The 27,747-nt window shown below is 40.8% G+C and overlaps 3 protein-coding genes across 3 annotated transcripts; 2 read left to right on the top strand and 1 right to left on the bottom strand.

Annotated features, from left to right (window-relative positions):
- Positions 1 to 6,903: 6,903 nt before the first annotated feature.
- L3040_008780 (uncharacterized protein) lies at positions 6,904 to 7,701 on the top strand (the record flags this gene model as incomplete). Its single annotated transcript, XM_007297587.2, has 4 exons — positions 6,904 to 6,954; positions 7,112 to 7,300; positions 7,362 to 7,595; positions 7,657 to 7,701. The coding sequence occupies 4 exons, from the start codon at positions 6,904 to 6,906 to the stop codon at positions 7,699 to 7,701; spliced, it is 519 nt and encodes a 172-aa protein (XP_007297649.2).
- Positions 7,702 to 8,647: 946 nt separating this feature from the next.
- On the top strand, positions 8,648 to 10,275 carry L3040_008779 (uncharacterized protein; the record flags this gene model as incomplete). Its single annotated transcript, XM_066155571.1, has 3 exons — positions 8,648 to 8,895; positions 9,211 to 9,236; positions 9,293 to 10,275. 3 exons carry the CDS (start codon positions 8,648 to 8,650, stop codon positions 10,273 to 10,275), a joined length of 1,257 nt encoding a protein of 418 aa, XP_066010318.1.
- Positions 10,276 to 11,557: 1,282 nt separating this feature from the next.
- Positions 11,558 to 13,412, bottom strand: L3040_008778 (uncharacterized protein; the record flags this gene model as incomplete). Its single annotated transcript, XM_066155565.1, has 3 exons — positions 11,558 to 11,683; positions 11,860 to 12,474; positions 12,531 to 13,412. 3 exons carry the CDS (start codon positions 13,410 to 13,412, stop codon positions 11,558 to 11,560), a joined length of 1,623 nt encoding a protein of 540 aa, XP_066010317.1.
- Positions 13,413 to 27,747: the final 14,335 nt, after the last annotated feature.

The following is a 27,747-nucleotide window of genomic DNA, read 5'->3' as shown; positions in this document are numbered from 1 at the left end:
TAATAAACTTCTTACGTTTAGTAGCGTTAAGTAGCGCGGTTGAAAAAGTGATAAAGAGATTTTAAGTTCAAGCATTAATAATAGTTTCTTTAAAGCAAGCAGTTCTTTTACCGCTTTTCTTTTCTTCGTAATAATATATTGCTGTATAGCTAAGTTTGCTTTGACTGCAGCTTCCTTTTGCTTCTTGCTTAGAAAACCGCTAAGTTCGGCCTTACCTTTCGCTATACTAGCAAGTTGCAATTAAGAATCAATTGCGACGAAAAGTGCTATAGAAACGCGTTCAAAAGAATCGCGCGCTACGATAACGAATTATTAAAAGGTAAGTATTTTAATACATCGAAAAAAAGTGTTTAAAGTCTAGAAATACCTTAGAATGAATTGAATCAAGCTTCGAAGCTCATAACTTATTGCTAGTATCAATCTAATGATAGTATTATGTCACGAAGAAGCTTTACTGATGTTGTAGTTGATTGACTTGTATTATCTAAGACTAAGAATTAAAAGCGAAGTTGTAGTAAGAGCATGTTAAGGCTAAGGTGTCCGTGCACTGTGCACGGACCACGCTCTCACCTTACACTTTACCTAGCAACAATAACGAACTTATATGCTATTCACGTTAAACGAGTAACGATTTAAAACAAAGATATAACGTTAGTTAAGAAATTGCGAGAAATCATAACTAGAAGTTTTGTTTAATAATTTTAATTTATTATAATGTAATGCAATGTAATTATAAAGTATAATATATATGATTAATAAATATAATAAATAAATATAATGATTAAGTAAAATTAATAAATATTCGTAAATTTGTTTTATTTTTAGCGGCCTTATATATATTATTTTTAGCTGTTTTACTTTAAACTTATAAGGTTTCCTTATCTTCCGTAAGGAATTTGACTTAAAAAAATCCTCTTTATAGGATTTAAAAAAAAAAGTCCTTTATCGGCCAAGACCCTATGGGAAGAATAGGGAGGAAAACCCCATGGGGCCCCCACCCCATGGAGCAGCCTAATTAAGACTATGCTAGCATTAACGACTTTTACGAAAAGCTATTAAATCGAAGTCAAAACGAATATAAAACGGAAAATAAAATAATTTACGAAGATGCAAGTTAACTTAATAGCATAGCAACGCTTGCATTTAATAAAAGTATCGGAGAAGAAGATGCACCGATTCGCGGCATTATCGATAATTCTGCTTGCGTAATTTACGCATCGAAAGTAAATCGAAAACATAATAATAAAAAATAAAGTTAATAAATAATAATGCTAAAAGAAAAATAGAAAAGTATAAGGTTGATATAAAAAGAAAGTATTATTTATAGCAAAACTTTAAGTATATATTGCCGCTTTTATTTTCTTTATTACGTTACCGCTTTAAGCTTTACGCTACTATCGATTCGGCGGTGCGTTATTACTTAATCGCTTAAACCGGCGCACGCTTATCTTAACGATAATACTAACGCTTAAGTTAATATTGTTTTTATAATTAAATAAAAGTGTTATAAAAGATATAAAAAAGAGTTAGACCCGAAAGATTATCTTGCATTTTCGTTGCTATTTTTATCTTTTTTATTATATCATATACGCTTCGTATTAACACCGATCTAGCAATGCATTATTAAGTAATACTTTAAGATTATATTGCGACCGTGCAATTCGGTTATATACTCGTCTTGCAAACCTAACTTTACTACTTTAATAAAAAGTGATTCGAAAGCGAGTCTGATTCGAAAAAAAGACGTATATAATAAAGTTAAAGCTTTATATTTATTTTGTTTATATATATAATATTAATGCTAAGCACTTTTATTACGTAGATGCGCTATATGCTTTAGCTTTGCTAAGCACGTAATTAAGTCACGTGCAAGCTCTTATATAAACGAGTAATTGGTTCTTCTTTAAATTAACACTAAATCATTATACAATATAATATACGTACTTATAGCACACATTCGAGTGTCTTTCGATCGTCCTCTTTTTCCTTTCTTATTCACTTACGATTCTATTATAACTATATTCATATATATCTCTTGATTTGACGTTGGGTATATGTCGGAGCTCTTTCCTTCTACAGTACGAACTAGCCAAGGCCGTGTTAAACCGTTGCCTCGGACTCGTCGAGATTAAAGACCTTATAAGTATAAACGTAGCCCTTATCAACTTTTACTAAGACTTTTATTAATCAGCCTTCGATCGCTTAAACTTAAACGAGAATATCGATAATGCTTTTTAAGTTGCCGCGGAATCAATTAAAAAGGCTTTCAATTAGATCCGCAAGCTTTTAAAAAACGAATTTTTTGATAACGCGATCTTACGACTCTTCGACCGTCGTAGCTAAATAAAAATAAATAAAAAAAAAAGTAAAGTAATGAATTACTTTTTGCTATCCGAGATCTTTAATTTAAGCTTTAACGACGACGATTAAGACTGCATAAAGATCTTTTAAAAAGTAAAAAACGTATTAAAATTTAAAGATAAGTTTAAAGAACTCTTTGATTTAAACGTTTAGATAAAGCTCCGCTTCAGCTGCAAAGTCTTACCGTCCGCTACCGAACTATTAAATAAAGTCTTTTGCGAAGTTTATACTTTCGAATACGCTAAATACTTTAAGCTAGCTACGAAAGGCTTTATAATAGTAATAATCCGTTCCAATTTGTATCGATTTATCGAAGCTTATTAAACTAACGCTTTTAATAACTTTATGCTTTACTCGAGCAACTAATCGATGTTCGCTATTAAAACTAAAAGCAGTATTCTAGCTAAGAGAATGTTTAGCTTAAGCTCTTTTAAGTTTAAAGCCAAGCCGATATCCTTTAATAAGCTGAACTAAAGCATTAGCTTAATAAGCGCCGCTTAAAAGAATAGCCTTCTTAATACTATAGATGCGAATAGCTATACGAAAGTTTGATTTATATTAAAAGCTTCTTTTTTAAACGATAAGCACGGCAATTAGACCTTTTTTATTATTATAAATAAAAAGATTTAAATGTACTTGCATTACTTTCGAATTAGTGATTTAAAAAGAGCCTCGACTAATGCACTTTTTAATATAATACACTTTTTAACTTAGCAAGTCCTTCGAAGCTATTATAAGCTATACTTTGCCGCTTTACTTAATCGCCGAGACGGAAACTATAAGCTTATTGCTTACTCGGAACTTTTTTAGCTTTTTAAATGCAATAATAATGCTCGAGTAATTACGACCAAGCACGACGCTAATACTAAACGACTCGTAAACCGTAGTTTACGAATAAAAGATAAAGTTTTAAACTACTACTTAATACTTTACGGCGTAAAAAGCTAAATCGAAAGCTTAATTATTTAGCTTAAAAGCTATACTTACGACATAACTTTTAAAAAGACTATTAAATAAAAAGCTTTTAGACTTAAGTCGAAGACTTTAAATGCTCTTAAGAATATTGCGCTACGCTAACCTTTCGCTATAATTAACGATCTCGCTACTTTTATATCCGTCATTACGAAATAAAGTGTTTTTTTAAATATAAACGCTTTTTAGAATTCTTTTTGCGAATAAGCGGTCTTCTTTAATAATTATATCGCTTTGCTAAACGATAATACTTTAGAAAATAAAGTTAACTTTGCAAAGCACGCTTATACGATCGTCTTAAGACGCATGCCGCTAACTTTTCGATAAATAGTTATTAATAAATTAAGTTAGCTTTTCGCCGTTATAATCTAATTGAACTACGTTAATTACGTATCGAAAGCTTTAATCGAAAGAATAAATTAAAACGAACTTCGAATAATAAAAGAATTGACCGCTATCTTTGCTATGTTTCGGATTTAATTTTAAAAACACTTTATTAAGTATAAAAAAAAGTTGTTTTCAGCATTTAAAAAAAGATTTACTATTGTTTTAAATGTTAAAGCTAAGACTTACGGAATTAAGTCCTTTTCTAAAAGCAAAAGCCGCCGAGCTAACGACTTTATAAACGCCGATAAATTAAAAGATTTTAAAAAGAACATGCGATCGATTAAGTTGTTTTTTAACGATTCCGATTCAAGTGTAAAAATCAATTTAAAAAGTGCGAAATCTATTCGTGAACCACGGTTCACGAGCTAAATCGACGATTTTAAAGTATCGTCTTCTTAGCCGGAATCTTTAAACCGCGCATTCGATAAAGCTATAAAAGCCTTAAATGACTTGCTCGAAGACGAAGACGATTTAACTAATAGCTTTAAACTTTATTTTAGCTTCGCTAACTTTTCGTCGGCTAAGTTCACACTTATTAACGATGCTATTAGCAATAAGCGCAAGAACGATACGCGCTTTTTCACTTTTAAGAATGCTATTGCTAGCACGTTATCGTTTAATGCTAGCTTTATTAAGAGAAAAATACTTTTTTAGCTTAAAAAGAACGAAAGAGTTAAAGACGTAAGCACGGAAAGAGATTATAAAAAAGCTGCTAAAGCGTAATTTAAATATTTAGAGTTTGAAAACAAGATACCCCTTTTTCTTTTTTATATATTAGATTTTTCTTTCTTTTACACCTCTTTTTTTTTTTTCTCTTTTTGCTTAATGATAAGCGGAGGCGCTTACTTATTTTATAAAAGGACGGATATAAACACTTTGCTTGATAGAATACCTGCTATAGCTATTAAGGCTATATTAGACGGACCTATCTTTTATAAAAGGGCACACATCTTTTAGCTAGAATAATCAACGAGCTTTCTATTTATCTTTTTTAGCACTTCCTTTGTAAGACCATAAGGTCTAGCTTCAGAGCCAGGCTTTTATACGGCACATCTTTTTGGGTGCTTCTACAATATAACGACTTTAAGCGATTACTTAAAAGAACTTACGAGAGCGCAAGGTTTATATAAAAGCTTAAAAAGATCTTAAAGTAATAATTTAAAATCAATAACTATCGAATATAAAGGTCGAAAGTAGCTAAGGTCTATATACACGAAGGTAAAAGCGCTAAAGACTCGTAAACTATGGTTCATAAGTCAAAAGCGGGGAATGAGAGAATACGAAGAATACAAAGGAAAAAAGGAAGGAAGTAGCTTGGCGCATATGAAGTGCGTCCAGGAGACCTGGCGTGTCGTCACATTCCGTTGCCGTAATCGTTTTTAAGGATGATCTACTTTCTTTTGCTATATCTAGCTTATTTGTAGTTAAGTGTAAAATTAACTATTAATTAGTGTTGGTTATATAATAAAGTGTACACGTAAGACTTGATACGAATAGCAAGTGGTTGCATTCGTAATGTTGTTGTTAAGTTTAAAGGAGGAAAGAAGCTATTTTAGCTGCGAGGTGCAGTTACATGTAGTTGGCTATGCTAAGGGTGCACGGGCCACTTTTATCCCCGATCGAGTCCTTAATTCCGATCCCTTTATTCTTATAATAATTAATCGTGCTACGAAGTATTTCGAAAGCTTTCATAATAACGATCGGATTTGCATTAAAAGCAAAGCCGCTTATAGTTAATCCTCGTTAATAAAAAAATATATAATGCCGAATAAGCCGATTATTAAACGTCGCAGTAAAAAGAATACGTTAAGGTAGCATTTTTATAATAATTATATAAGATAAAAAAACGCGTATCGCGAAAAATCGCGATTTTATGATTTTCGGCTAACAGCAGTTGCGGGGCTAGTTTCGACTTTTATACTCGATAGTTATTGATTTTAAGTCATTACTTTAAGATCTTCTTAAGCTTTTATATGAACCTTGCGCTTTCGTAAATTCCTTTAGGTAATCGCTTCAGGTCGTTATATCTGCCTGGGAATATTATATTCTAATAACTACAAATGAATGCATATTTATATTCTCAATTCACGTCCATAAGCAAATTTTCCTGAGCATATTAAAAATTTTCTTTTCTTATTTGTATTAATAATTGTTGTTTAATAATTGGAATACCGTTACTGTCCCGCCTTGATAAGTGTCCCGCCTTAATAATGCCGACTTGCTATAGCAAGTCTGTCAATTCTTTCCGATTAAATTTAAGATAACCGACGATTAATAATAATCAAAATCATAATTTTAACAATAATAATAATAATAGTAATAAAAATAATAATAATAATAATAAAAATAATAATAATAATAATAATAATAATAATAATAATAATAATAATAATAGTAATAATAATAATAATAATAATAATAATAATAATAACAATAATAATAATAATAATAATAATAATAATAATAATAATAATAATAATAATAATAATAATAATAATAATAATAATAATAATAATAATAATAATAATAATAATAATAATAATAATAATAATAATAATAATAATAATAATAATAATAATAATAATAATAATAATAATAATAATAATAATAATAATAATAATAATAATAATAATAATAATAATAATAATAATAATAATAATAATAATAATAATAATAATAATAATAATAATAATAATAATAATAATAATAATAATAATAATAATAATAATAATAATAATAATATAAGTAATAAGCAAAGGGGTTCTAGGCCGCATTCTGTGTATCCGCACATGTCCGTATTCTGTATGTCCGCATTCTTTATGTCCGCATTCTGCATGTGCGCATTCTGCATGTGCGCATTCTGCCCTGTACATTCTGCACGGCTAAGCTTCGCAGAACCAGCCATGTTCTGCATCGCCGGCCAGTCTCGGCATCGCCAGCAGAAGAAATTTATAACGACTTTATGCTGCTTTTCATCTACTTAGGCCGAGCATGAAAATAGATTTATTAATATTCCATGCATTAATTATCAGCTGTAATGAAGAAAATAATTCCTGTCCTGGATCGCCACGTGACCCACACCGCGTAATTCAATTTATTTTCTGCATCCGTAGTTCTGCAGCCTGGAAATCGACGAAATAACTAGAACCAGGACCTGGACAGAAATCCGAATCATATCAAAAAATGAACAACCAAGACCTAATTAATAATTTAATGCCTTTATCAGATCAATGGGTATGTTTACCTTCCCTTCATTCTCCTTCTTATACCGATCTACATTTCAATTTTTATGTCCATTTATATATCCAGGCTTATCTATGTATCCGTATCCATATTCATGCATCCTGTTCCGCATCCGCTTCCGTACCCTTTGGCTAACTTCGAGATCTAGCCTGCTATGATAGCCGCCCTCCAGCAAGCCCAATCCTTGGACTCCGAGAATGCGGCCTTGAGGAAAGAGAAGAGGAAGCTTGAGATTGAGTTGGCCCAGCAACGTTGGACCACGTATTCAGCAGACTTGTCCTTCGATATGCAGCTTTTTACGCCTCATCAGAGATATGTTACTCCTGAGGATACCAGGGTATTTTCTGCCCCATCTCTCCCACTTTCTTCTGTTTGTACATGCTCATCCCTTTCTCTAGCGCTTGCACCGAGAAGCCGCCAGCTACGTGTGCCGGGTCCCTAGATGGGACGTAATTCTGGAGAAAATCCACCATTACCCGGGCTTGACGGAGCAATGGTTGTGCATGGAGCGAATGGTCTCTATACCGGTCGGAGAGGGGCACGATTGGGGATGCGCGGAAGAATGCGTGGGCAAGAGCTGTATGCTGTTTATGGCTACGGACAAGCTGGAGGACGGGCCCAACCCGGCGATGGTACTCAAGTACAAGGGAGACTGAAGGAAGAAGAAATGGCTCGCTAATATGCTGATGCAAGATATACCCATATACGAGAAAATGCCAATGCAGAATGCTTTGCTGATGGAGATGCCGGGGTAATGCCCTAGAATTTTTTTTTTTTTTTTTTTTTTTTTTATATTGCTATCTGCACAAAAATGCAGATGTAGAGATGCTTGTCTAACATGCTAATACGGACTGCTTTTTATCCAGGATACTTATATATAAATACCGTCCAAGGTAGCAATGCAGAGTTTGCAGAACCGAATCCGCGAGAGAAGGTCTCTTAGAACTCGAAAATTTTCTGAAAAATCGCTTGAAAACAGGCGCAGAAGCCGGACTCCTGCTCGGCTATCTTCGCTATTATGAACATTTCAAGCGAGTTTTCAAGAATTAATGCTACTAACAATTATTGCATTATTACGAAATCTTTAATATTATAATATAGAATTCAATATGCCCAGCTCGAGCATGCTCGAAGAATGGTCTCTTATCTATACCTCAGAAGATCACTTGCATGCCTCCTGCCGAGAAGAAGCTGAGCATCGAGAACGGATGGCCGAATTAAGGAATTAAAATGAAATGGATAGACGATTTTAAATATTTGAATGGCCATAGTAAAATGAAAAAATAATAAAAAAAGCGCAGAGCGCAGAGCGCAGATCTTCTGATCCGCGGGATAAGCATCCGGTCGTGGACGGCTCCTTCCTGCGCGAGGTACTTTCCTGAATCATCATTCTCTTTTGATCACGTGCTCCCTACTTGATCAGAATCGGTTTCTTGCTGTCAACCATCTACTATCATCGTCACCAGCCATCACATCGCCGCCGTCAACTCTGCCTCTGCCTCACTGTCACTGTCACTGTCACTGTCACTGTCACTGTCACTGTCACTGTCACTGTCACTGTCACTGTCACTGTCACTGCCATCGTCTCCGCCATCGTCTCTGCCATCGTCACTTTCACTGTCACTGCTACTACCACTGTTTCTTCCATCATCACTGTCATTGCCACCGCCTCTACATCACCAAAATGCCCTACTATGATCACCAATCGCTCCGCGAACTCCTCGGCATCAACGAAGAAGCCTTCGAAGAGGTCAAGATGATGATGCAGCAAGTCTTCCTCGCCCACCTCGTGGGTCTCGGCAAAGCTCGCTTGAACTGCTCTCCCAACAAGGAGAAGGTCGACAGAGCCATCGCAGAATGCATAGAAGGCTTTCAAGGGTTCGCATTGATAGACGAAGAGAATATAGTGCCCGTGACTGGAATGCTACGGATGTACGCTAGTATGATCACGAACAACAAAAGGTTGAGAGAGAAGGAGAGAATTGATGGACGGCGAGCGTCGACCGAGCCCTCTGCGAAGAAACCGAAGACCAAGAGAAGAGGAAGCGAAGACGACATGAGGAGTGGAAGAGGAGAGAGAGGATTGAGACCAAGAACAAGGGCCGAGATAAGAGAAGAGGAGAGGGTCGATGAAGATGAAGAAGAAGAAGAAGAGGAGGAGGAGGAGGAGAGGGAGGAGGATACGATGGAGGGTGTGCAGAGAGAGGAGATGGATACAGAGGTAATGGTTGAAGCCGAAACGAAAAGAAAGTCCCTCGAACTTGACAACGCTGGTTCGTTTATCTTGTCTTTCTCCAGGGTTGACTTGCTGGATTGCTGATTTGGACAGGATTCACTAGCGACATGTCTGCCGCCCCCCCAGCCGAGTCTTTCGCCCTTCCAGCAAAGTCTGCCGCCCTCCCAGTCGAATCCGCCCAGCTTGCCCTCCCAGCCCAGTCTGCGCTGCTTGCCTTACCAGTCGAATCCGCTCAGCCGGCCCTCCCAATCGAATCCACCCAGCCTGCCCTCCTAGCCGAGTCTTTCGCCCTTCCAGCAAAGTCTGCCGCCCTGCCAGTCGAATCCACTCAGCCTGCCCTGCCAGCCCAGTCTGCTCTGCCTGCTCTGCCAGTCGAGTCCGCTCAGCTTGCCCTGCCAATCGAATCCACCCAGCTTGCCCTCCCAGCCCAGTCTGCTCTGCCTGCTCTGCCAGTCGAGTCTGCTCTGCTTACCCTGCCAGTCGAATCCGCACAGCCTGCCCTGCCAGCCCAGTCTGCTCTGCCTGCTCTGCCAGTCGAGTCCGCTCAGCCTGCCCTTACAGCCCGGTCTGCTCTGCTTGCCCTGCCAGTCGAATCCACTCAGCCTGCCCTGCCAGCCCAGTCTGCTCTGCCTGCTCTGCCAGTCAAGTCCGCTCAGCCTCCCATCCCAGTCGAATCCGCTCAGCCTGCCCTCCCAGTCGAGTCCGCCTTACCTGCCCTCCCAGCTCAGCCTGCCCACACTGCCGTCCTCGGGACGTCCCAGAAACCTTTTATACACCCGGCTTCCCCTTCTGCAGATATTCCGAAGACCTTCTCAACTCTAATGATGGGACGGAAGTTGATGCAGGGTCGGCATGGCTCGTCAGCAGAGCCCGAGGGCGTATCGGCTCTGCATCAAGTTCCGGCGTTGGGCATGCCGACACGACACGGGACCTCGATCCCCCAAGGAGCAGTAGCAACGACGACAACGGCAGCAGCCCGGCCTGCGCTCGGAGAAAGGTCAAAGAATACAAGCCTCGCTTCAGCGAGGGGTTTCAGAAGTATGCAGTTGAGAAACCAGCTGAATAAAAGGGCTTAAAGATAAAGAAGATTAGCGAAGGAGGTTGGGATTAGAACTGGATGATGTGACTAGTATGGCTAGTGTTGCTAGTATAACAATGGATAAGTGGATTTTGTGGATGGAAGTGGAGTTGGGTATATCTATTAGCTTGCTGGCTGATGCCATCAAAGAGGGGACAGTTGTACAGACTAGCTTTTGATACAGTCACCTCTTACTGCTAATGAATAAAATTTTATTTCGTACCAGAACTCTTTACATTTGACAGGTTATACTTTTACAACCATAAGCTTTGAAAGGTAAATAAATACCCACGGTACAAGCCTAAGTACTACCCCTCGATGGTGCCTCAAAAGTTTAGTTTCCACTTTAAACCTCCTGGTTTCCCTACCCTCGAGTGGTAATACTTAGGCCTATACCGTAGTAAATGAGCAGATTTAATTCTTCACCGTCGGTTTCCCTGAAATTCAACTCGAAAGAATTGACCGACTTGCTATAGCAAGTCGGCACTACCAAGGCGGGACAGTAACGGTATACCACTTATTGAACAACAACTATTTACATAAAGAAGAGAAAAAAAAATCTTTATATGCATAAAAAAGTTTGCTTTACAAACGTGAATCAAAATTATAAAAATGCATTCATTTATAGTGATCTACTACATTGAAATGTAAGTCCGATTTTCGTAGTCCTCGCTTATTCTAGTATATACCCGGCAGTTCTGATATATACGCATTAATGAGATCGAAAAGTACATATCAAAAGTACTTATTTTACTACTTTAACTCAATACAATAAAGGAATAATAATTTGTAATTAAGACTTGATTAATTGATTAATATCAAACTTAATACGATGCATCTTTCTATACAAAAATAATTACGATATACTAATTGGTTGATTTTCTATTTATTATAAAGAAGCAAATTTTACTGTCCCGCCTTGGTGGTGCCGAGCTGGCTGCGCCAGGTAGGGATTTTTTATAAATTAAATTCAAGGTATCCGACGATTAATGTTGAGGGGGGTTTGAATTAATCATTTTCTCGAAGATAGAATTAAAAAACACCGGCTAGTATTGATTTTTCTTTTCGGAGTGCTAACCTTTAGTTTTGGTGCGAAATACTACTTCTCCAAAATAATACCATCTATTCATCCATTCACTAATACTAATCTATCAATTTCGCTATCCATCTTTCATCGAAACCCATTAAACAACTCGAGATAAACTCTGCATTCGTAGTCGTTATCGCTGTTCCTTTGATTCTATTCCGCCTTCTACTCCGCCTTCGCCCCCGTCTTCGCTTTACGCTTGCGAGATGGCCGCTGCGGCTTTTGGTCGAGAGATGCTCCGTGCCCGCCGCTCGATACTTGCATCGGCTTTCCGTCGGGTCCGGCGCGCCAGCCTGGGGCCCACCATGTTCTGCCTGGGCTGGAAGGAGGAGAAAGCGAAGGAAAAGTTAGTTATATAAGTGTGTATGTATATATGTATGTATGTATGCATGTATGCATGTATGTATGTATGTATGCATAAAGAAAAGGATGAAGGTGGGGTACGCGAGAAGGGAGAGATGGATTATGATAGAAAGTGGAAAGGGATATGCTTACGTTACCTCTACGACGATTCTGGTGATGGAACGGGGTTGAGAGGGGGGTGGTTGTGATATTGGTGGTGGGGGTGATAGTGGCGAGCATCCGAGCGGTTGTGATGCTGGTGAAGGGAGTGCTGGTGAGAGTGTTGGTAGTGAGATTGCTGATGTTGACGATAATCTGAGGGGTGGTGAGAATCTTAGCGCTTGTGAACATTCGAGTGGTTGTGATGCTGGTGGTGAGAGTACGGATGGTGAGAGTGCTAGTGTTTGCGAGAATCCGAGCGGTGGTGAGCATTCGATCGATGGTGAGAGTCCGAGCGGTCGTGATGCTGATGGTGGGAGTGAAGGTATTAGCGAGACTCCGAGCGGTAATGAGAATTCGAGCGGTTGTAAGGTTGGTGATGAGGTCGGTGTCGGTGTCGGTGATGATGGTGCTAGTGTGGGTATTGGCGAGAATTCTAGTTGTGGTGACGACGGTGTTCGGAGCGGCCATGATGGTGTTGGTGAAGGGGATCTTGGCGGTAGCGGTGATGATGGTGTTGGTATCAGCCACGATGATGCTGATGAAGATGGTCTCGATGGTGGTGATGGTGGTGATCTCGGTGGTGGCAATGATCCTGGCGGTGGCGATCTCGCCGTCGGTCGTGGCCTAGGGGGTCGATAGATAGCCAGCACGCTAGGACTGACGGTATGCTCGGTATTGAAGGTGTAGGGTCCAGGAGGTGGAATATGGTATAGGTCTTCGAAAGCGAGATTGGAAGTATTTGTCCGGTTTAATCGAGGATCAGGTCCCATGTCTGGCGCGGCACTTGGACGACCTCGACCTGGAGGGGTATAAGCAGCGATAGCAGAAGGCTTTGTTGAATGCCGAAGATGCTCAAGGCCGGGCCAGAAGTCAGGAGAAATTTGGAACCTGGGCTGGCAGTAGGGCATGGCATGATCGAAGGGTCCAGGGGTGAGAGCTGAGGACGAAGTGAGGATCGAAGAGGGAGTGAGAGCGGGTGTGAGATTGGGATCCTTATTTTCGTCGTTTTGCGTAAGATAATAATCCTTTTCGTCGGAGTCGGATCCGAAAGTGAGATCCATATGCTCGTGGTCCTGAACAAGATCAAAACCGTTTTGCTCGTCGTGTTGAGCGAGGTGAGGATGCTTGTCATCGGAGTCTTGAGTGAGATTGGGATCCTTGATATCGCCGTTCCGAGTCCAAGAAAGATCTAGTTGTGTGTGATGTCTAGTAGTCAATAAAGGATTGAATTGAGACTGCGCGAGATTGGGATCCTCAACATCATGGCTCCGCGTGAGGTCAAGATCCTTGATATCGTCGTCTTGCATCAGATCCAGATCCTGATGCTCGTCGTCTAGCGCGTTTGCATTGAATGGACGACGCGATCGAAGCCGAGCTGGAGATGGGAGGCCATGGTTTGTCGGGAGGCCATGGTTTGTCCACCGAAGCGCGAAAGACTGCGATTCTCGCGGCATTTCAAGTCCAGAGCCGAGGGCAGAGGAGGTTAAGGATAGGAGGCCGTGGTTGGTCCACTCGAGCTCAAAAGCTCCCGGTGGTTCCGACATTGTAAGCAAGGCGCAAAGGGCAAAAGAAGAGGAGGAAGAAGAGGTTGAAAGGATGGAATGAGTGAATCAAAGAAAGAAGAGGAAGAGAAGGAGATGTCGTGGGTTATAGCCTAGCTGGGCCTGGCTTGGCCTGATCTGATTTGATCTGAGGCCGACATAGCAAACGGAGAGACGAGAGGAAAGTAAGGGGAGGAACGGAAACAGATGGATACGTGCAGCAATTTGCAGCGTTTGTATGTGTGTGTGTATGAGAGAGAGAGAGAGAGAGAGAGAGAGAGAGAGAGAGAGAGAGAGAGAGAGAGAGAGAGAGAGAGAGAGAGAGAGAGAGAGAGAAAGAAAAGAAAATAAGAAAGAGACAATAAGAAGATATGTATGTATGTATGTATGTATGTATATATGTATGTATGTATGTATGTATGTATGTATGTATGTATGTATGTATATATATATATATATATATATGTATATATATATATATATATATATGCATAAATATATAAGAGTATAAAAGTATAGCAATGTAATAGCAAAAGAAAGAGAGAAATAAGAGATAGAGATTCCTCGGTGCGGCAACAAACGAAGCATATTAGAGACCGGGATATAGTCGGTGATGGACCGACTCGAGGATTTCGGCTGGTAGCAGATGGCCACGTGCCTTTGCCGTATAGCTTCCGCTGTCAGCCGTCAAGTTTCATCTTACGGGACGGGAATTGCTAGTCTGTTTGGTCAGCCTGTACGGGTCTAATCGAACGGGTTTAATCGAACGGGTCTAATCGGACGGATGGACGGGACGTGGTGCGGATTTTGTTGTTGTTGTTGTATTTATTGATATTTATTAACGTCGGGCGGGTAGCAGGCGAAGCCTGCCCCCCTGGGACTTTTTATAAAGTACGGCGACGTGCTAAGCTAAGGAGTTACATACAAGAAGGCCCTAGAAAGCAATTCAAAGTTCTGCAGCGAGAGCGACTGTCGTCTGCGCCCTCCCCTTACGGATAGGATAGATCACAGTAAAAAGAGGTCTCTCGCCAAAGGAACACCACAAAAGAGAGTTAGGCAGAATGTGGTGCGGACGGTCGAGTAGATGGACGATTATCGATCAATTAGCTATTAGTCAGCCAGTCGGCAGCTAGTATTACCAACGGGTAAGCGGGGCGAGGAGGCCTAGAGCGGGCCAAGGCAGGGCGGGGCGCCAAGGCTGGGCATAGCGGGACGGAGCAGGGCGGGACGGAGCAGCTGTCGAGTTAGCTAGCTGCCTTGCCCGTATGCTAAATCGGTCGAGCATCGGACCAACGTTGAACCTTCTAATCCTTCATTTCCTTTCGTAAGTATTTAAAAACAGGCGAGCCGGAGGGCAAGTGTCGGGGGTGCTGAATCATGAATGGAGCTAAATAGGTGAGTCAGTCGTAGAGCAGACAACGAGATGCTGAATCGTAAAGAGAGCTGAATGGGTGAGTCAGTAAGGCAATTGACGAAGATGCTGAGTTGTAGATGGAGCTGGGTGGGTACCGGTAGATGATGAGTACAGAAGATTAAGCAGATGGATAAGCCGAAACCGATATTTTTGGTTTGCGAATCGACAAGTAAATAGTTGGCTGCACGGGTTAGAATTCAGCGAAAATCTACCCGTGCTACCTTAAAGGTCGGGAGTTGCTTCGCCGACCCAACTCGGACGAGGCGTCGGCGCAATAAGTCCTTTAGGATCTTGCTTTGATTTTTCAGAAAAGGATAAGTATTGCTCGGCTGCCGAACAGTTGCGACGTGCAATCATTAATTAAAGCTTTGCATTAACGAAGCAGCAGTCGGAAGGGCGAGCGACGAAGAGAAAAGGTGCTGTTATGCGGCACAGAACTGCAGTAGAAAATCCGACCTGGCGCAGCAAAGTCGGCACGACCAGAGTGGAACACTTACTTTCGTCTTTATAAAATTCATAGAAACTCAATTCCTCGTCATATCGTAGTTATTCTTGTATCGAAAAATACACCCTGCTGATATTAATAATAACTGATCAAAAAAATGCGGATTCCATCTGGTTCTCTTGTTAAGGTGTTGGATTGAAATGATGAGAATTCGTACTTTTTGATGTTCTAGGTCCGTGCGCTATCTAAGCTTGGCGTGTACAAGCCGAAGAATCGGAAAATCGGACTTCCTCTTAAAATACATTTCCTTTACCATCAATTATTATTTTATAAAGACTTCCCTGTATGACATTATAGAACTTTCAATTATCTTCTCGTGCATCATTTAATTTTCACGATTGGAATTATGATTGTTGAGAGAATCAGCTCAAACAAGTAATAATTGCCTCAAGTATTATTGCGACCCGGCGCAGCAAGGTCGGCACGTCCAAAGGAAAGCGCACTTATTTTCGCCCTCTTGAAATCAATAGAGAATCAACCACTTATTGTGTCGTAACTACTCTTGTATCAGAGAGTAGGCTTTATTAATTTCAATTATATTTGGTCAGTACACTTCTGATAATATTTAATTATTTATCATGGTGTTGAGGTGAACTAGTAAAAACATTACTTTTTGATGTTCTAGGCCCGTGCGCCATCTGAGCTTGGCGTGTCCAAGCCGAAGAACACGAAAATCAGATTGACTTCTTTTAAAAATACATTATCTTTACCACAAATAATTATTTGATATATATCTTTTTTTACACTATAAGACAACCAGTAACTGCTTACTCGCGCATCATTTTCTTTTTACGATTGGATTTATAATTATTAAAAGAATCAGATCGGACAAGTCATAATCGTCGGTTAAAGAAAACGATTCGCCGCGGCCTTATCGGCATCATTGAAGCGAGCTACTTACTATCGTCCTTATTAAATCGATAGAAAATCAACCACCCATCGTGTCGTAATTACTTCTATGCAATAAAATACACCGTATTAATTTTGATTCAAATCAACTAAGACCATCTTGATTACATATAGTTGCATAGTTAAAGTGTTAGATTTAAGTAATGAAAGTCGAATTTCACGACATCACAAGTCCGTGCGCTATCCAAGCTTGGCGTATATCCAAGACGAAGAACACGAAATCAGACTCCTCCAAAAACATTTTCTTTACCACCAATTATTATTCAATAATAACTCGTCCTTATAATACAATATAAATCATAGTTAAATACTCGTGCATCATTTTTTTCTTACTATTGAATCTGTAGTTGTTGAGAAAATCAGATCGGACAAGTAATATTTGATTGTTTAAAAGTAGAGACAGAGTTCCGCGATATTTGCACGACATCGTAATGTTTGGACTTGCAAAAATCTATGCATATTTGTATTCACAGCTCACATTTGTAAAGCGATATTCTGTCAGCATGATGATATTTTTGTATTGTATTTGTATCAGTTGTTATGATGAGAGAATGGAGTGTTCCGAGGTACTGGGTGTCCAGACCTGGCGCACCGACCTAGCGCATTAACTTTTTATTATATCGCAATGGTTGAAGTTACGAAAATAAATGCATTTTTATACCTATAGCTCATTTCTGTAAAGCGATGTCTTCTAAGCATAGAATCATCTTTGTATTACATTGTATTAATAGTTTTCATAGGAGTATCCCGGGTTGCTAGGGTGTCACCAAGTTGCAGATCAGCGGCTGATGTTTTTAGTATTGCTGAGCATCGACGTATTCGGCGGTCATTCCAACTCTATTGCCTGACTTTTAATCATTGCTGCTAGGGAAGGCAATCAACTGGCGTTCGCTTCTCGTAGTTAAATATCTGCTAGCGGGTGATAGTTTGCGAAGGAGCGTAAAGGAGGGATCAACACGTGCACGAGTCTTAAGCTGGAGGCGGCGGTATAAGTTTGCGGAAAGACAGGGATTTAAAGATGAAAGGGGACATATGCTTGTTTATAGCGAGCCGGGCTTGTTAGCGATGGGCGCGGGCACAAAGGAGGTGCGTATGCCAATTCATACTCTTGCTGTCGGCAAGGGCTCCTGAAACTTGGTCGTCGAGAACAATCATAATAAAAGATTATGGTTTTTTTAGCTTAAAAAGGAGATGGAGAATAAAGATGGAGACCGGAAGATAGAGATAAAGGATAGAAGATGAAAGAGATATAGAACTGAGATAGAGATGCAGAACTTGAATAAAGATGAAGAGCTTAAATAGAAATGCAAATCTTGAATGAAGATATAATACCTAGATGAAGATGAAGAACTTATTATATATATAAGTATATATATATGTTTATGTACGTATATGTATGTATTTATATATATATATATGTATATATATGTATGTATATATATATGTATATATATATATATATATATATGTATGTATGTATATAAATATATCCTTATATATATATGTATATATATAAGTATGTGTTTATATATATATGTATGTATAAATATATGTATATAAGTATATATATATATATGTGTGTATGTATATGTATGTATGTATATATGTATATATGTATGTATGTATATATGTATATGGATATATATTTGTATATATATATATATATATATATATATATATATATATATATAGGTATGTGTTTATATATGTATGTATATATGTATATTGTATATATATATATATGTGTGTATATATATATATATATATATATATATATGTATGTATATATATATATATATATATATAGATACATATTTGTGTATATATATTTATATTATATATATATACATATATATGTATGTATATAAGTATGTATTTATGTATGTATGTATATATGTATATATGTATATATATATATAAATATATATATATATGTGTGTATATGTATATATATATGTATGTATATATGTATGTATGTATGTATGTATGTATATATATTTATATATAAATATATATATGTATATATATACGAAAGAAAAAAGTGCCCAAAGTACTCCAAGTAAATTCTGGCTGACTTTGCTTATCACTATGCCCACGGGTTTTAAAGGCGGGCCAGATATTACGTTAGTAGACGGACCAATGCTGCGGACGGGTACGGCCCGATACGAGACGGCTATGAGGCAGCTTGAACGGGCGGTGCAGATCCGAACTTCGGGCTTTTGTTGCACGTCGCAATTTTAAGACAGCCACGCTACGGTCCGCGTATTAACTGGCTGGCTGGCTGGTCGGGTCGGGTCGGGTCGGGTCGATCAATAGCTAGAAAAACGATCCGGATAGGAGATTCTGGCAAGAGGGAAAGGCTGGGTAGCCGGTTGTACTCGGAGATTCAAATGTATACTTAATCTGGCCAGCTGTTATTCAGACCAATCGCCGATTACCTTAAATATAATTCGAAAAAAAATTACCGACTTAATATAGCAAGTCGGCATCGCCGACCCGGGACACTTACATTTGCCTTTATAAAATCGTTAGAAAAATAACCACTGGTCATATCGTATATAGTTCTGTATAGAAATATTTGTCGTAATGATTTTAATATTAATGAATTTAATGCTACTTGAATTATGTGCAGTTAGTCTGTTATTGTGCTGTGGTAAAGTAATAAACACAATACTTTGGTTTACTTTTCAAAAATGTGAGTCCGTGCGCTGACCAAGCGAGGAGAGTCAACAATGCCTTTTTTGAGCTTGGAAGCCAGACACCAAGGCTATCCAAATAGCGATTGAATCGATTCCGAAGACGATAAACAAGGTAGCGATGATGACTTGGCTTTACGTAATAGCAATTTTGAGCATGACCAGTGCGTCAAGAGTCGATGGCGAGGAAAGGTACGATAAGTTACGATAATTACTGATCTTGGTACTGTTTTATTAGCGTACAGATGTCAGTGTTGCCGTGTAAATACTAAAATAAGTGAAGAATACGAAAGTCGGACTTCTATCAAAATATATCAAAGGTATACGTGCATCACGATCAACTTTTATTTAGTAATTATTGCCTTATGTGTTAGAATAAATTAGATGATTTCCTATCTATTTACATAACGTTTTTTCCAATCGGAGTTATATTTGTTAAGATATTCGAAGAGGACGAGTAAAACTTAAGTATGTAGGACAGTTTTTAACTATATTCTCATTACTTTTTAATTGTTCGATTCGCAATAAATGAAGCTGTGATTTAATAAGTGTTTTGATAATCGTATTCCGGGTCGCAAAGTGTGCGGGTCGATGGTACCGACTTGTGAGGCAAATCAAATCAATTTCTTTCGAATTAAATTTAAGGTAATCGTGCTTGGCTATAGGATCTGGCTACTCTTTTTTTCCGTCCTTTTGATTTTTCTTTCACTTTGGATTTCTGCAAGAGCTGAGCTGCTATATGATGTGGATCCGTAAGATTTATGTTGCCCGCAACGAGCATGGATTCTTTGTTGCACGTCGCACCTTAGCTGCAGCGGGCCGGCCCGTCATATATAGTAATATGTACGGAATGTATCTTCTTCCCCCTTGGAATAAGGGCAGGATTTTAAGGGTGGCACGAGCCAAAACGTAGCAAAAGTCACTATGCTATCCGTAGGGTCTTGCTTTTATTTTTCGAAGGAGGGGAGCAGCGTAGTGCCTTTTCAATCCAAAGGAACCTTCCCTTCATATTATTATATTATATTGACGAGCTGAATTTGTATATAGAGTTTGAGACTTTGGTTTTGAGCGTTTTCCTTATGCATACTATTATTTACTATCATAGCTGACCTCGGTCCGGCCTTGGTTCTGATCGTTTTCCGATTCTGATAACACTGCGATCTTAATTCAGCTGCGGCGCCTTCTGCTTTCTCGCCTTAAAAAAAAAAATCCCTTCATCAAAATAAAACCAAATTTGTTAATCATGTCTTATAAAACCATCCTAGAAGTATAATACATTTGAAAATCATAATTACCGTACGATTCCGTAATGCAATATAAAGTGGGTCAAGATGAAGAACATTACGGTAAAAGTTTGGAATTCCGCCGCCCTCATTAAAATCCAAGCCTTTCCTCGTCAATTATCATATCACAATACAACATCTTAATACATATCTGATTCAGCAGGATTGCATAAAATTATTAGAGAGTTCTAATAGTATTGTTTTCGGATTGGTTGGACGCGAACTCGTAAAGTTGTTAATAATACTATCAGGACTGAGATTTGCTTATATCTGACAAGCGAGAAAAAGGATAACTTCATAAGCAGAATCCAACATCCTAAGACGGAATCGAGCCTTTTGTCGGCTCAAAGCTGGAGATTTTGATACTTGCTTTATTTATCATTCTCTGCAAGTCGCCCGGCCATTTCACGCCGTTGTCGACCCTTATCGTGCACGTTAGACGCTGGAGGGACAGCCTGGAGCGCTGGTTAGGGCCCGAGGATAAGGGTCAGTACGGCCACGGCTTACCCAGGTCTTATTTACATCAAAAAATACGGCAAAACTCTATTCTCTTTTGACAATCTATTTTATCTATAAAATAAAAGCGCAGTGGATAGCAGTACAGCTTATTGTATCATTTTGAAATGCTTTCTGGGGCGTTCTTTCTTGTATGTAATTCCTTACCTTAACACGTCGCCGTACCCGATGCTATAGGAGGTCCCAGGGCGGCAGACTCCCTTGCTACCCGCCCGACGTTAGTAAATACAATAATAATAACAATAGTAACACTCGGACTTGTACTCTATACTCGGACTCAGGTCCTGCACTCGAGATTGTTTTATTGTACTCCAGCATTCTTCCTTTGCTGTAAGGGTGTCACTGATAAAGCAAGGCATAGGGCACGGTAAAAAAGGTTCTGATTCTTCAAAACAAAAAGCTCTGCCGCGCCTGCATAAGCTTTTAGCTGCCTGGCTTGGGCACGTATTGCGCCCCGTAACACAATTCGCCCTCTTATACTTCACGCCCTCGTGAAGACAAGTCCTTTCCCTATACTTCCGTAAAACCTTCCGTATATGCCCATTGGAGTAACGAGTCAGGAAAACCACGAGGGCAAAAACTTGCTCCATGCTCCGTATAGACCCAACCTTTTAATTCCAAAGCTTCCATCCACTCCTTTGCCTTTTATAGAAGTCGTAGTCGGTGCTGTGAGACCGCCTCCCCCGCTGTAATCTACACCCTCGTAGATACGCTGCACCGGTGCCGATGGCCATCGGTACTGATCATAGCCTTCCAATGAGTGCTATTAACATGGTCTTGATTGCTTTGCATCACAGCCCTTCGGTATCGATGCTGATCATAGCGTTCCGATCGGTGCCATCAGGTCTTTATTGCTCTGTATCCGCAAGCATTACTCTGTATCCGCAGGCATTACTTTGTATCCGCGGGCCTTGCTCTGTATCCGCAAGCCTTGCTCTGCATCCGTAAGCCCTGCTCTGCATCCGCAGGCCTTGCTCTGCATCCACAGGCCTTGCTCTGCATCCGTAGGCCTTGCTCTGCATCCGTAGGCCTTGCTCTACATCCGCAGGCCTTGCTCTGTATCCGTAGGCCTTGCTCTGCATCCACAGGCCTTACTCTGTATCCGCAGGCCTTGCTCTGTATCCACAGGCCTTACTCTGTATCCGCAGGCCTTGCTCTGTATCCGTAGGCCTTGCTCTGCATCCGCAGGCGTTATAACGGTGCTAATCACAGCCTTTCGATATCGGTGCTATCAATGTGGGCATCGTTGCTCCGTACCCGCAGATTTCATTGGAAGCTCGTATAGCTATCGGGGCCATGATTATGGAATTGCGGAGGCTCTAACTCGTGGACTATTAGCAAAAGTTGTACCTTATCGTATCGCTCTGCAAAGAAGAATCAGATTGTAAGGGGGCTCTTGACAAAGCAAGGAATACGGCACGGAAAAGTGGGTTCTGGGTCTTGAAAAAGGGAAGAAGCTTTACGGACCGAGCCCGCAGAAGCTTATAGCTGCCTGGCTTGGCTACGTGCGGACTGCCCCCCGGTGCCCAACACCACTTAAGCACATCGATGTTCGGCCCTGGGATCCTGTGTAGGTGTCCTGAAGGTGTTCCGAGGCGATTTAGAGGCGAATGCAGACCCTTAAGCCTTGCTTTCGCTCTACCAGGTCCAGTTTGGGTATATCTATGTAGCGTTCAGCGGATCTGATGATAGGGCTTTGGGTTGAAGTGAGGCGTTGCATCAGTATGTCGCAAGCCTCGGCGCCGTAGGTGATTCCAAAGCTAGGCCGGCGGTTACGGAAGCTTCGAGAGAAAAAAAGGATGGTGAGGTGTTTTAGGTTGCTTTCGGTAGGCATCAGGCATGCCTATGGGTAGCAGGCATTTAAGAAGACTTTGAACTCCCCTATTGATTGTGGTCCGTTAAATAAAAGTCTTTCGAGCCCTTCTTGATTGACTCTCCGGGTTGAAGCTGGCCACGGAAGCTGGAGTCGCAGTCGTAGATCTTGGTATTTAATAGTATGTAGTCTCCGGCTTCGTCCGGGAATATGATGCATTTGCAGTCTGCAGTCTGCATTCTGCACTTCTGCACTTCTGCACTTCTGCACTTCTGCACTTCTATACTCTGCACTCTGCACTTCTGCACTTCTGCACTTCTACACTTCTATACTTCTACACTCTGCACTTTGCAGTCTGCACTTCTGCACTTCTGCACTTCTGCACTTCTGCACTTCTACATTCGGCCACTCTGCATTCTGCACTCTGTTCTCTCACTCGGACTACATACTCGGATTCTGCACGTGGTATGTGAGCCCTGCAGACGCAGGGATTAACTAGCATTGGCGTTGCTCTGGTCCATAATCAGACCGTTTTCGTAGCACCGAAAAATGCAAGTCATTCAATCTATACGGAATACTTCCTTCGAATCCTGTCCATTTTAATTACTTTAGTTGAATATTAAAGATAATTTGCATTAGATTTATTCTCGAGGTTTTATACTCAGATTTTGCATTCGGATTTGGGATTCAGTACTCGGGAATCTGCATTCTGCATTAGTTGTCGGGACTCGGGATTCTGCATTCTGCATTGGTATTTGCGTCGTCAAGGCCCACTATTATTCTGTGTTTTGTATTTTGTATTCTGTGTTCTGTGTTCTGTCTTTTGTGTTCTGTGTTTTGTATTTTTTATTTTGTGCTCTGTATTATTTTGTGTTTTGTGTTCTATATTAATCTGTGTTCTGTGTTCTATATTATTCTGTGTTCCGTATTCTGTATTCTGTGTTCAATGTCCTGTCTTCCGTGTTCTGTGTCCTGTCTTTTGTGTTCTGTGTTTTGTACTCTATATTTTATGTTCTGTATTATTCTGTGTTCTGTGTCCTGTCTTCTGTGTTCTGTATTTTGTACTTTGTACTTTATGTTCTATATTACTCTATGTTCTGTGTTCTGTATTATTCTGTGTTCTGTGTTCTGTGTTCTGTATTCTGTATTCTGTATTCTGTATTCTGTATTCTGTATTCTGTATTCTGTATTCTGTATTCTGTATTCTGTGTTCTGTGTTCTGTATTCTGTGTTCTGTATTCTGTATTCTGTATTCTGTATTCTGTGTTCTGTGTTCTGTGTTCTGTGTTCTGTATTCTGTATTCTGTATTCTGTATTCTGTATTCTGTATTCTGTATTCTGTATTCTGTATTCTGTATTCTGTATTCTGTATTCTGTATTCTGTATTCTGTATTCTGTGTTCTGTATTCTGTGTTCTGTATTCTGTGTTCTGTGTTCTGTGTTCTGTGTTCTGTGTTCTGTGTTCTATGTTCTGTGTTCTATGTTCTGTGTTCTGTGTTCTGTGTTCTGTGTTTTGTATTTTGTATTTTGGGTTCTGGGTTCTGGGTTCTGGGTTCTGGGTTCTGGGTTCTGGGTTCTAGGTTCTGGGTTCTGGGTTCTGGGTTCTGGGTTCTGGGTTCTGGGTTCTGGGTTCTGGGTTCTGGGTTCTGGGTTCTGCGTTCTGCGTTCTGGTTTCTGGGTTTTGCGTTTGCGTTCTGCGTTCTGCACTCTGCACTCTGCACTCGGGATCCAAAATGTCCTCGAGACCATGCATCACCGGTACTTAACACTTGCATCCATCGGCACTATTCATCGCCGCCAGCATTTATTACTAGTATTAATCATCAACATCCATTATCAGCATCAGCAGCATCAGCAGCATCAGCAGCATCAGCAGCATCAGCAGCATCAGCAGCCTTGTACCTCCGCCCCCCCGTCTGCACCAAGTTTCCAAGTGAGGTGGCTAAACTTGGTACGCCGGCCTTAGCACCAGCATGCAGCTCTCCTTCCCATCCCCAATAATCTCTCCTCCTCAGATGACTTCTTACGGCTTGCTTGTATAACCGATTATATCTAATAAGTCGCAAGTCGCCTTTCCCTTCTTTTTTTCTTGACATCTCTTCGTCTGTCTGTCTCCTTACCGGCTTATCTATTGCTTGTGCAAGATCTCTTTGCATCCCGTGTGACCCGCGTTCTTCTTTCCCTCGCTCCTGTCCTCTCTTCTCCGCACATCTCTGTCGAGGGGGTTTGCTCCGAGCAGCGCTGAGAGCACGTGCCACATTTCAAGAGGGCTCTCATGAACTCTCGTGGCTTCCTGGTCTTGGAAGAATCAACCTCCCATTTCGCTCCTATTTCCAAAGATGAGCGATCTCTTCTGCTCGGTCCTTGTTTCCTTTGTCCATTTTCCTTCGCTAAGCAAATTCTGGCCCACTTATATATTCGATAGCAACAATAGCAATAACAACAATAACAATCCACGATAACAGTCCACAACAACAATCCACAGCAACAACTACAACAACAATCCACAGCAACAACCATAACAACAATCCACAACATACAAGCCATTCAATCAAGTCTTCGTTTCTTCCACTTCATTCCCATTTCCAACTTTCCCTTTTGCATTTCGAGATCACTTTTGCTCAAGGTCCGAACGCGTCACGGGTTATAACACCCCACGGTCGTAAGGCTCCGCTAAAGGAGCTAGGGCTGCGTAAGTCCATCGCTCGTCGCAAAGTCACGGGTTTCGAACCGTTACGCCTTTAGACCCTCCATTTGTTCGGTCTCTTCGTACGGTTTACGCTTGCATGGCTGCGCTATTAAGGAGGGTCTTGCAGATAGGCTATGGCTGGGTCAAGTTAAGCGACATCGGGCGCGGGTTATTATTTTGCCGGTGTAGGAGATGGATGAGAATGTTTTGTTTGTTTTGATTTTATTTATTTCTAAGTATATCTGCTATTGGACGTGATGATGAAGGATGTGCCGGGCAAGCTTAAGCCGGCGATGTTTATACCGGCGAAGCCCAGGAAACCTAAGCCGGCGATGGTCATGCCGGCGAAGCCCATGCCGGGCAAGCTCAAGCTAGTGATGTTTATGCCGGCGAAGCCCACGCCGGGCAAGCCCAAGCCGGCGATGCTTATGCCGGCGAAGCCCAAGCCGGCGATGTTTAAGCCGGGCAAGCCCAAGCCGGCAAGCTCGAGCTAGCGATATTTATGCCGGCGAAGCCCAAGCCGGGCAAGCCTAAGCCGGCGATGGTTATGCCGGCGATGGTCATGTCGTTGACGGCCGTGCTCCTGGCCCTGATGCTCCTAGCCCTGATGCTGCTGGCCCTTATGCTGCTGGCCCTCATGCTGCTGGCCTTGATGCTGCTGGCCTTGATGCTCCTAGCCCTGATGCTGCTGGCCTTGATGCTGCTGGCCCTTATGCTGCTGGCCCTCATGCTGCTGGCCCTGATGCTCCTAGCCCTGATGCTGCTGGCCTTGATGCTGCTGGCCTTGATGCTCCTAGCCCTCATGCTGCTGGCGCTGCGGCGCTTTAAGATGGAGCGCTTAAAATGGAGCGCCTATAAATAATAGCTAATGCAGCTGATAATCACGACGGAGTGCTGATTATTAGATATGCTCAAGTGATAGACCTATCACGTATCAAGACCTTTCCAGATGTATAAATAGAAGGCCACTCCTTAAGTTCAAACAATCAAGCAAGAAATCATTCACTCATCTCTGTTCCCCGTGTTACCGTTCAATACGGATGATGAAGTACTGATAAACCATTTCCTTATTTATATAAGCCGCTCAGCTATACTTTCGATACATATTTTCCAGATCTTTTCTTGAAATAAACACTTATTCTCCGAACCTCTAACGCCATTAATCTCCGTAGCCTTTTCATCTTCGTCTTTCGTATCAAGCGTTATAAGTCCGTCATCTCTGGGCCTAATATAGTATATGCAGCCCGTAGAAGTTTATCGTTTTCGACGATCTCGTCAAAGTCCGAGGTAAGAAGAATAAGATGCGATAAGATCCGGCTTCTTTGATGGAGATATACGAATATTAAAAATCCAGCACCGGATATCAAGGCAACGTATAATAAAGACTATAAAGAAACATCTGGCGTGGCGATAGATGTTGAGGTCGAAGTCCTAGATGTGGCAGATGATACGTAGAATGCCACCGGGCAAGTCGAAGGGAGAAAGACTGGCGGCGTAATAAAAGTTACCGACGAAGGCAATGAAAAGGGTGTTGCAGAAATAGCTGTGACGGAGTTAGTGGTATCTGTCGACGGCTCTTGCAGCGAGGTAAGACCTGGTATAGAGATTATTCGAGGCATCTGTTGAAAACGGTCTATTCATTAATTGATTTCTGATATGTATATCGCTTTACGGACGTCAGATGCGCCTCGTTCCTTTCAAGTTATAATCAAAATGCAAATACATGCGTTAATTATCGGCGTGACGGTCATTACGAGCTGCACAAGATAGAAGAGACTCGAGACCATCGAAGTTGCGATGCAAAAGAAGCTGACCAAAGTTAGAAATCTTGCGAGAAAAGCAACGCAATAGCAGCAGCAGAAACTCTTCTATAGATTTCCCTTCGAGGAATAGATATAAGGATGAGAGCGACAAGCATCTTTCAAGAGGTTCTTAATATCAGCCGTCGTATTCGGCTGAGAACCAAGCACAATGCTTATAGCGGGAAGTTCCTTAGTAGTACTATCTCTCGCCGGAGCTCTCTTTTCGATTGCTACTCGAGGCTTTGCGGATGTGGAAGCTTATGCGTACCGACATCTTCATATAGCTGCCATCTTTTCCTCTATTAGGTCGTGAATGATAAGCTAGAGTCCAAGGGCGGCATGATGTTCTGACCAAGAGGTATCCTAATCCAGGGTGCCCAGACGTAGATAGAGTGGAGCTTGTACCATCCTTCGATGTCACCGTACTAAGTCATCCCGTCGTCGATCCTGGGAGAAGAGAGGAGTGCTAGGAGCGTGTAGAGCTCGTTGCTAAAGAGCTTTAAGTTGATGTAGATAGGTTCTGTTAAGACGGGCAGTGGGCCGGTACGGAAATCGAATGGCCAGTTAAAGAGCGGAATAGTGTCAGACTATTAGCAGGTATCTCGTAAAGTAAAAAGGAGGTTGATAATTAAAGTTGTACCGGAATTTCCGAAGGGGGATAGGATGTTTTTATCGTCGGCATTGGTCCTGGCCAGCTGTTTAGAAGAACAC

This window comes from Drepanopeziza brunnea (assembly GCF_022702325.1).
Source record: "Drepanopeziza brunnea f. sp. 'multigermtubi' strain 214-2 chromosome Unknown ctg17, whole genome shotgun sequence".
NCBI classification, from domain to species: Eukaryota; Fungi; Ascomycota; class Leotiomycetes; order Helotiales; family Drepanopezizaceae; genus Drepanopeziza; species Drepanopeziza brunnea.
The sequence above is the reverse complement of the archived record's forward strand: the minus strand, read 5'-3'. Positions and strand labels throughout refer to the sequence as shown.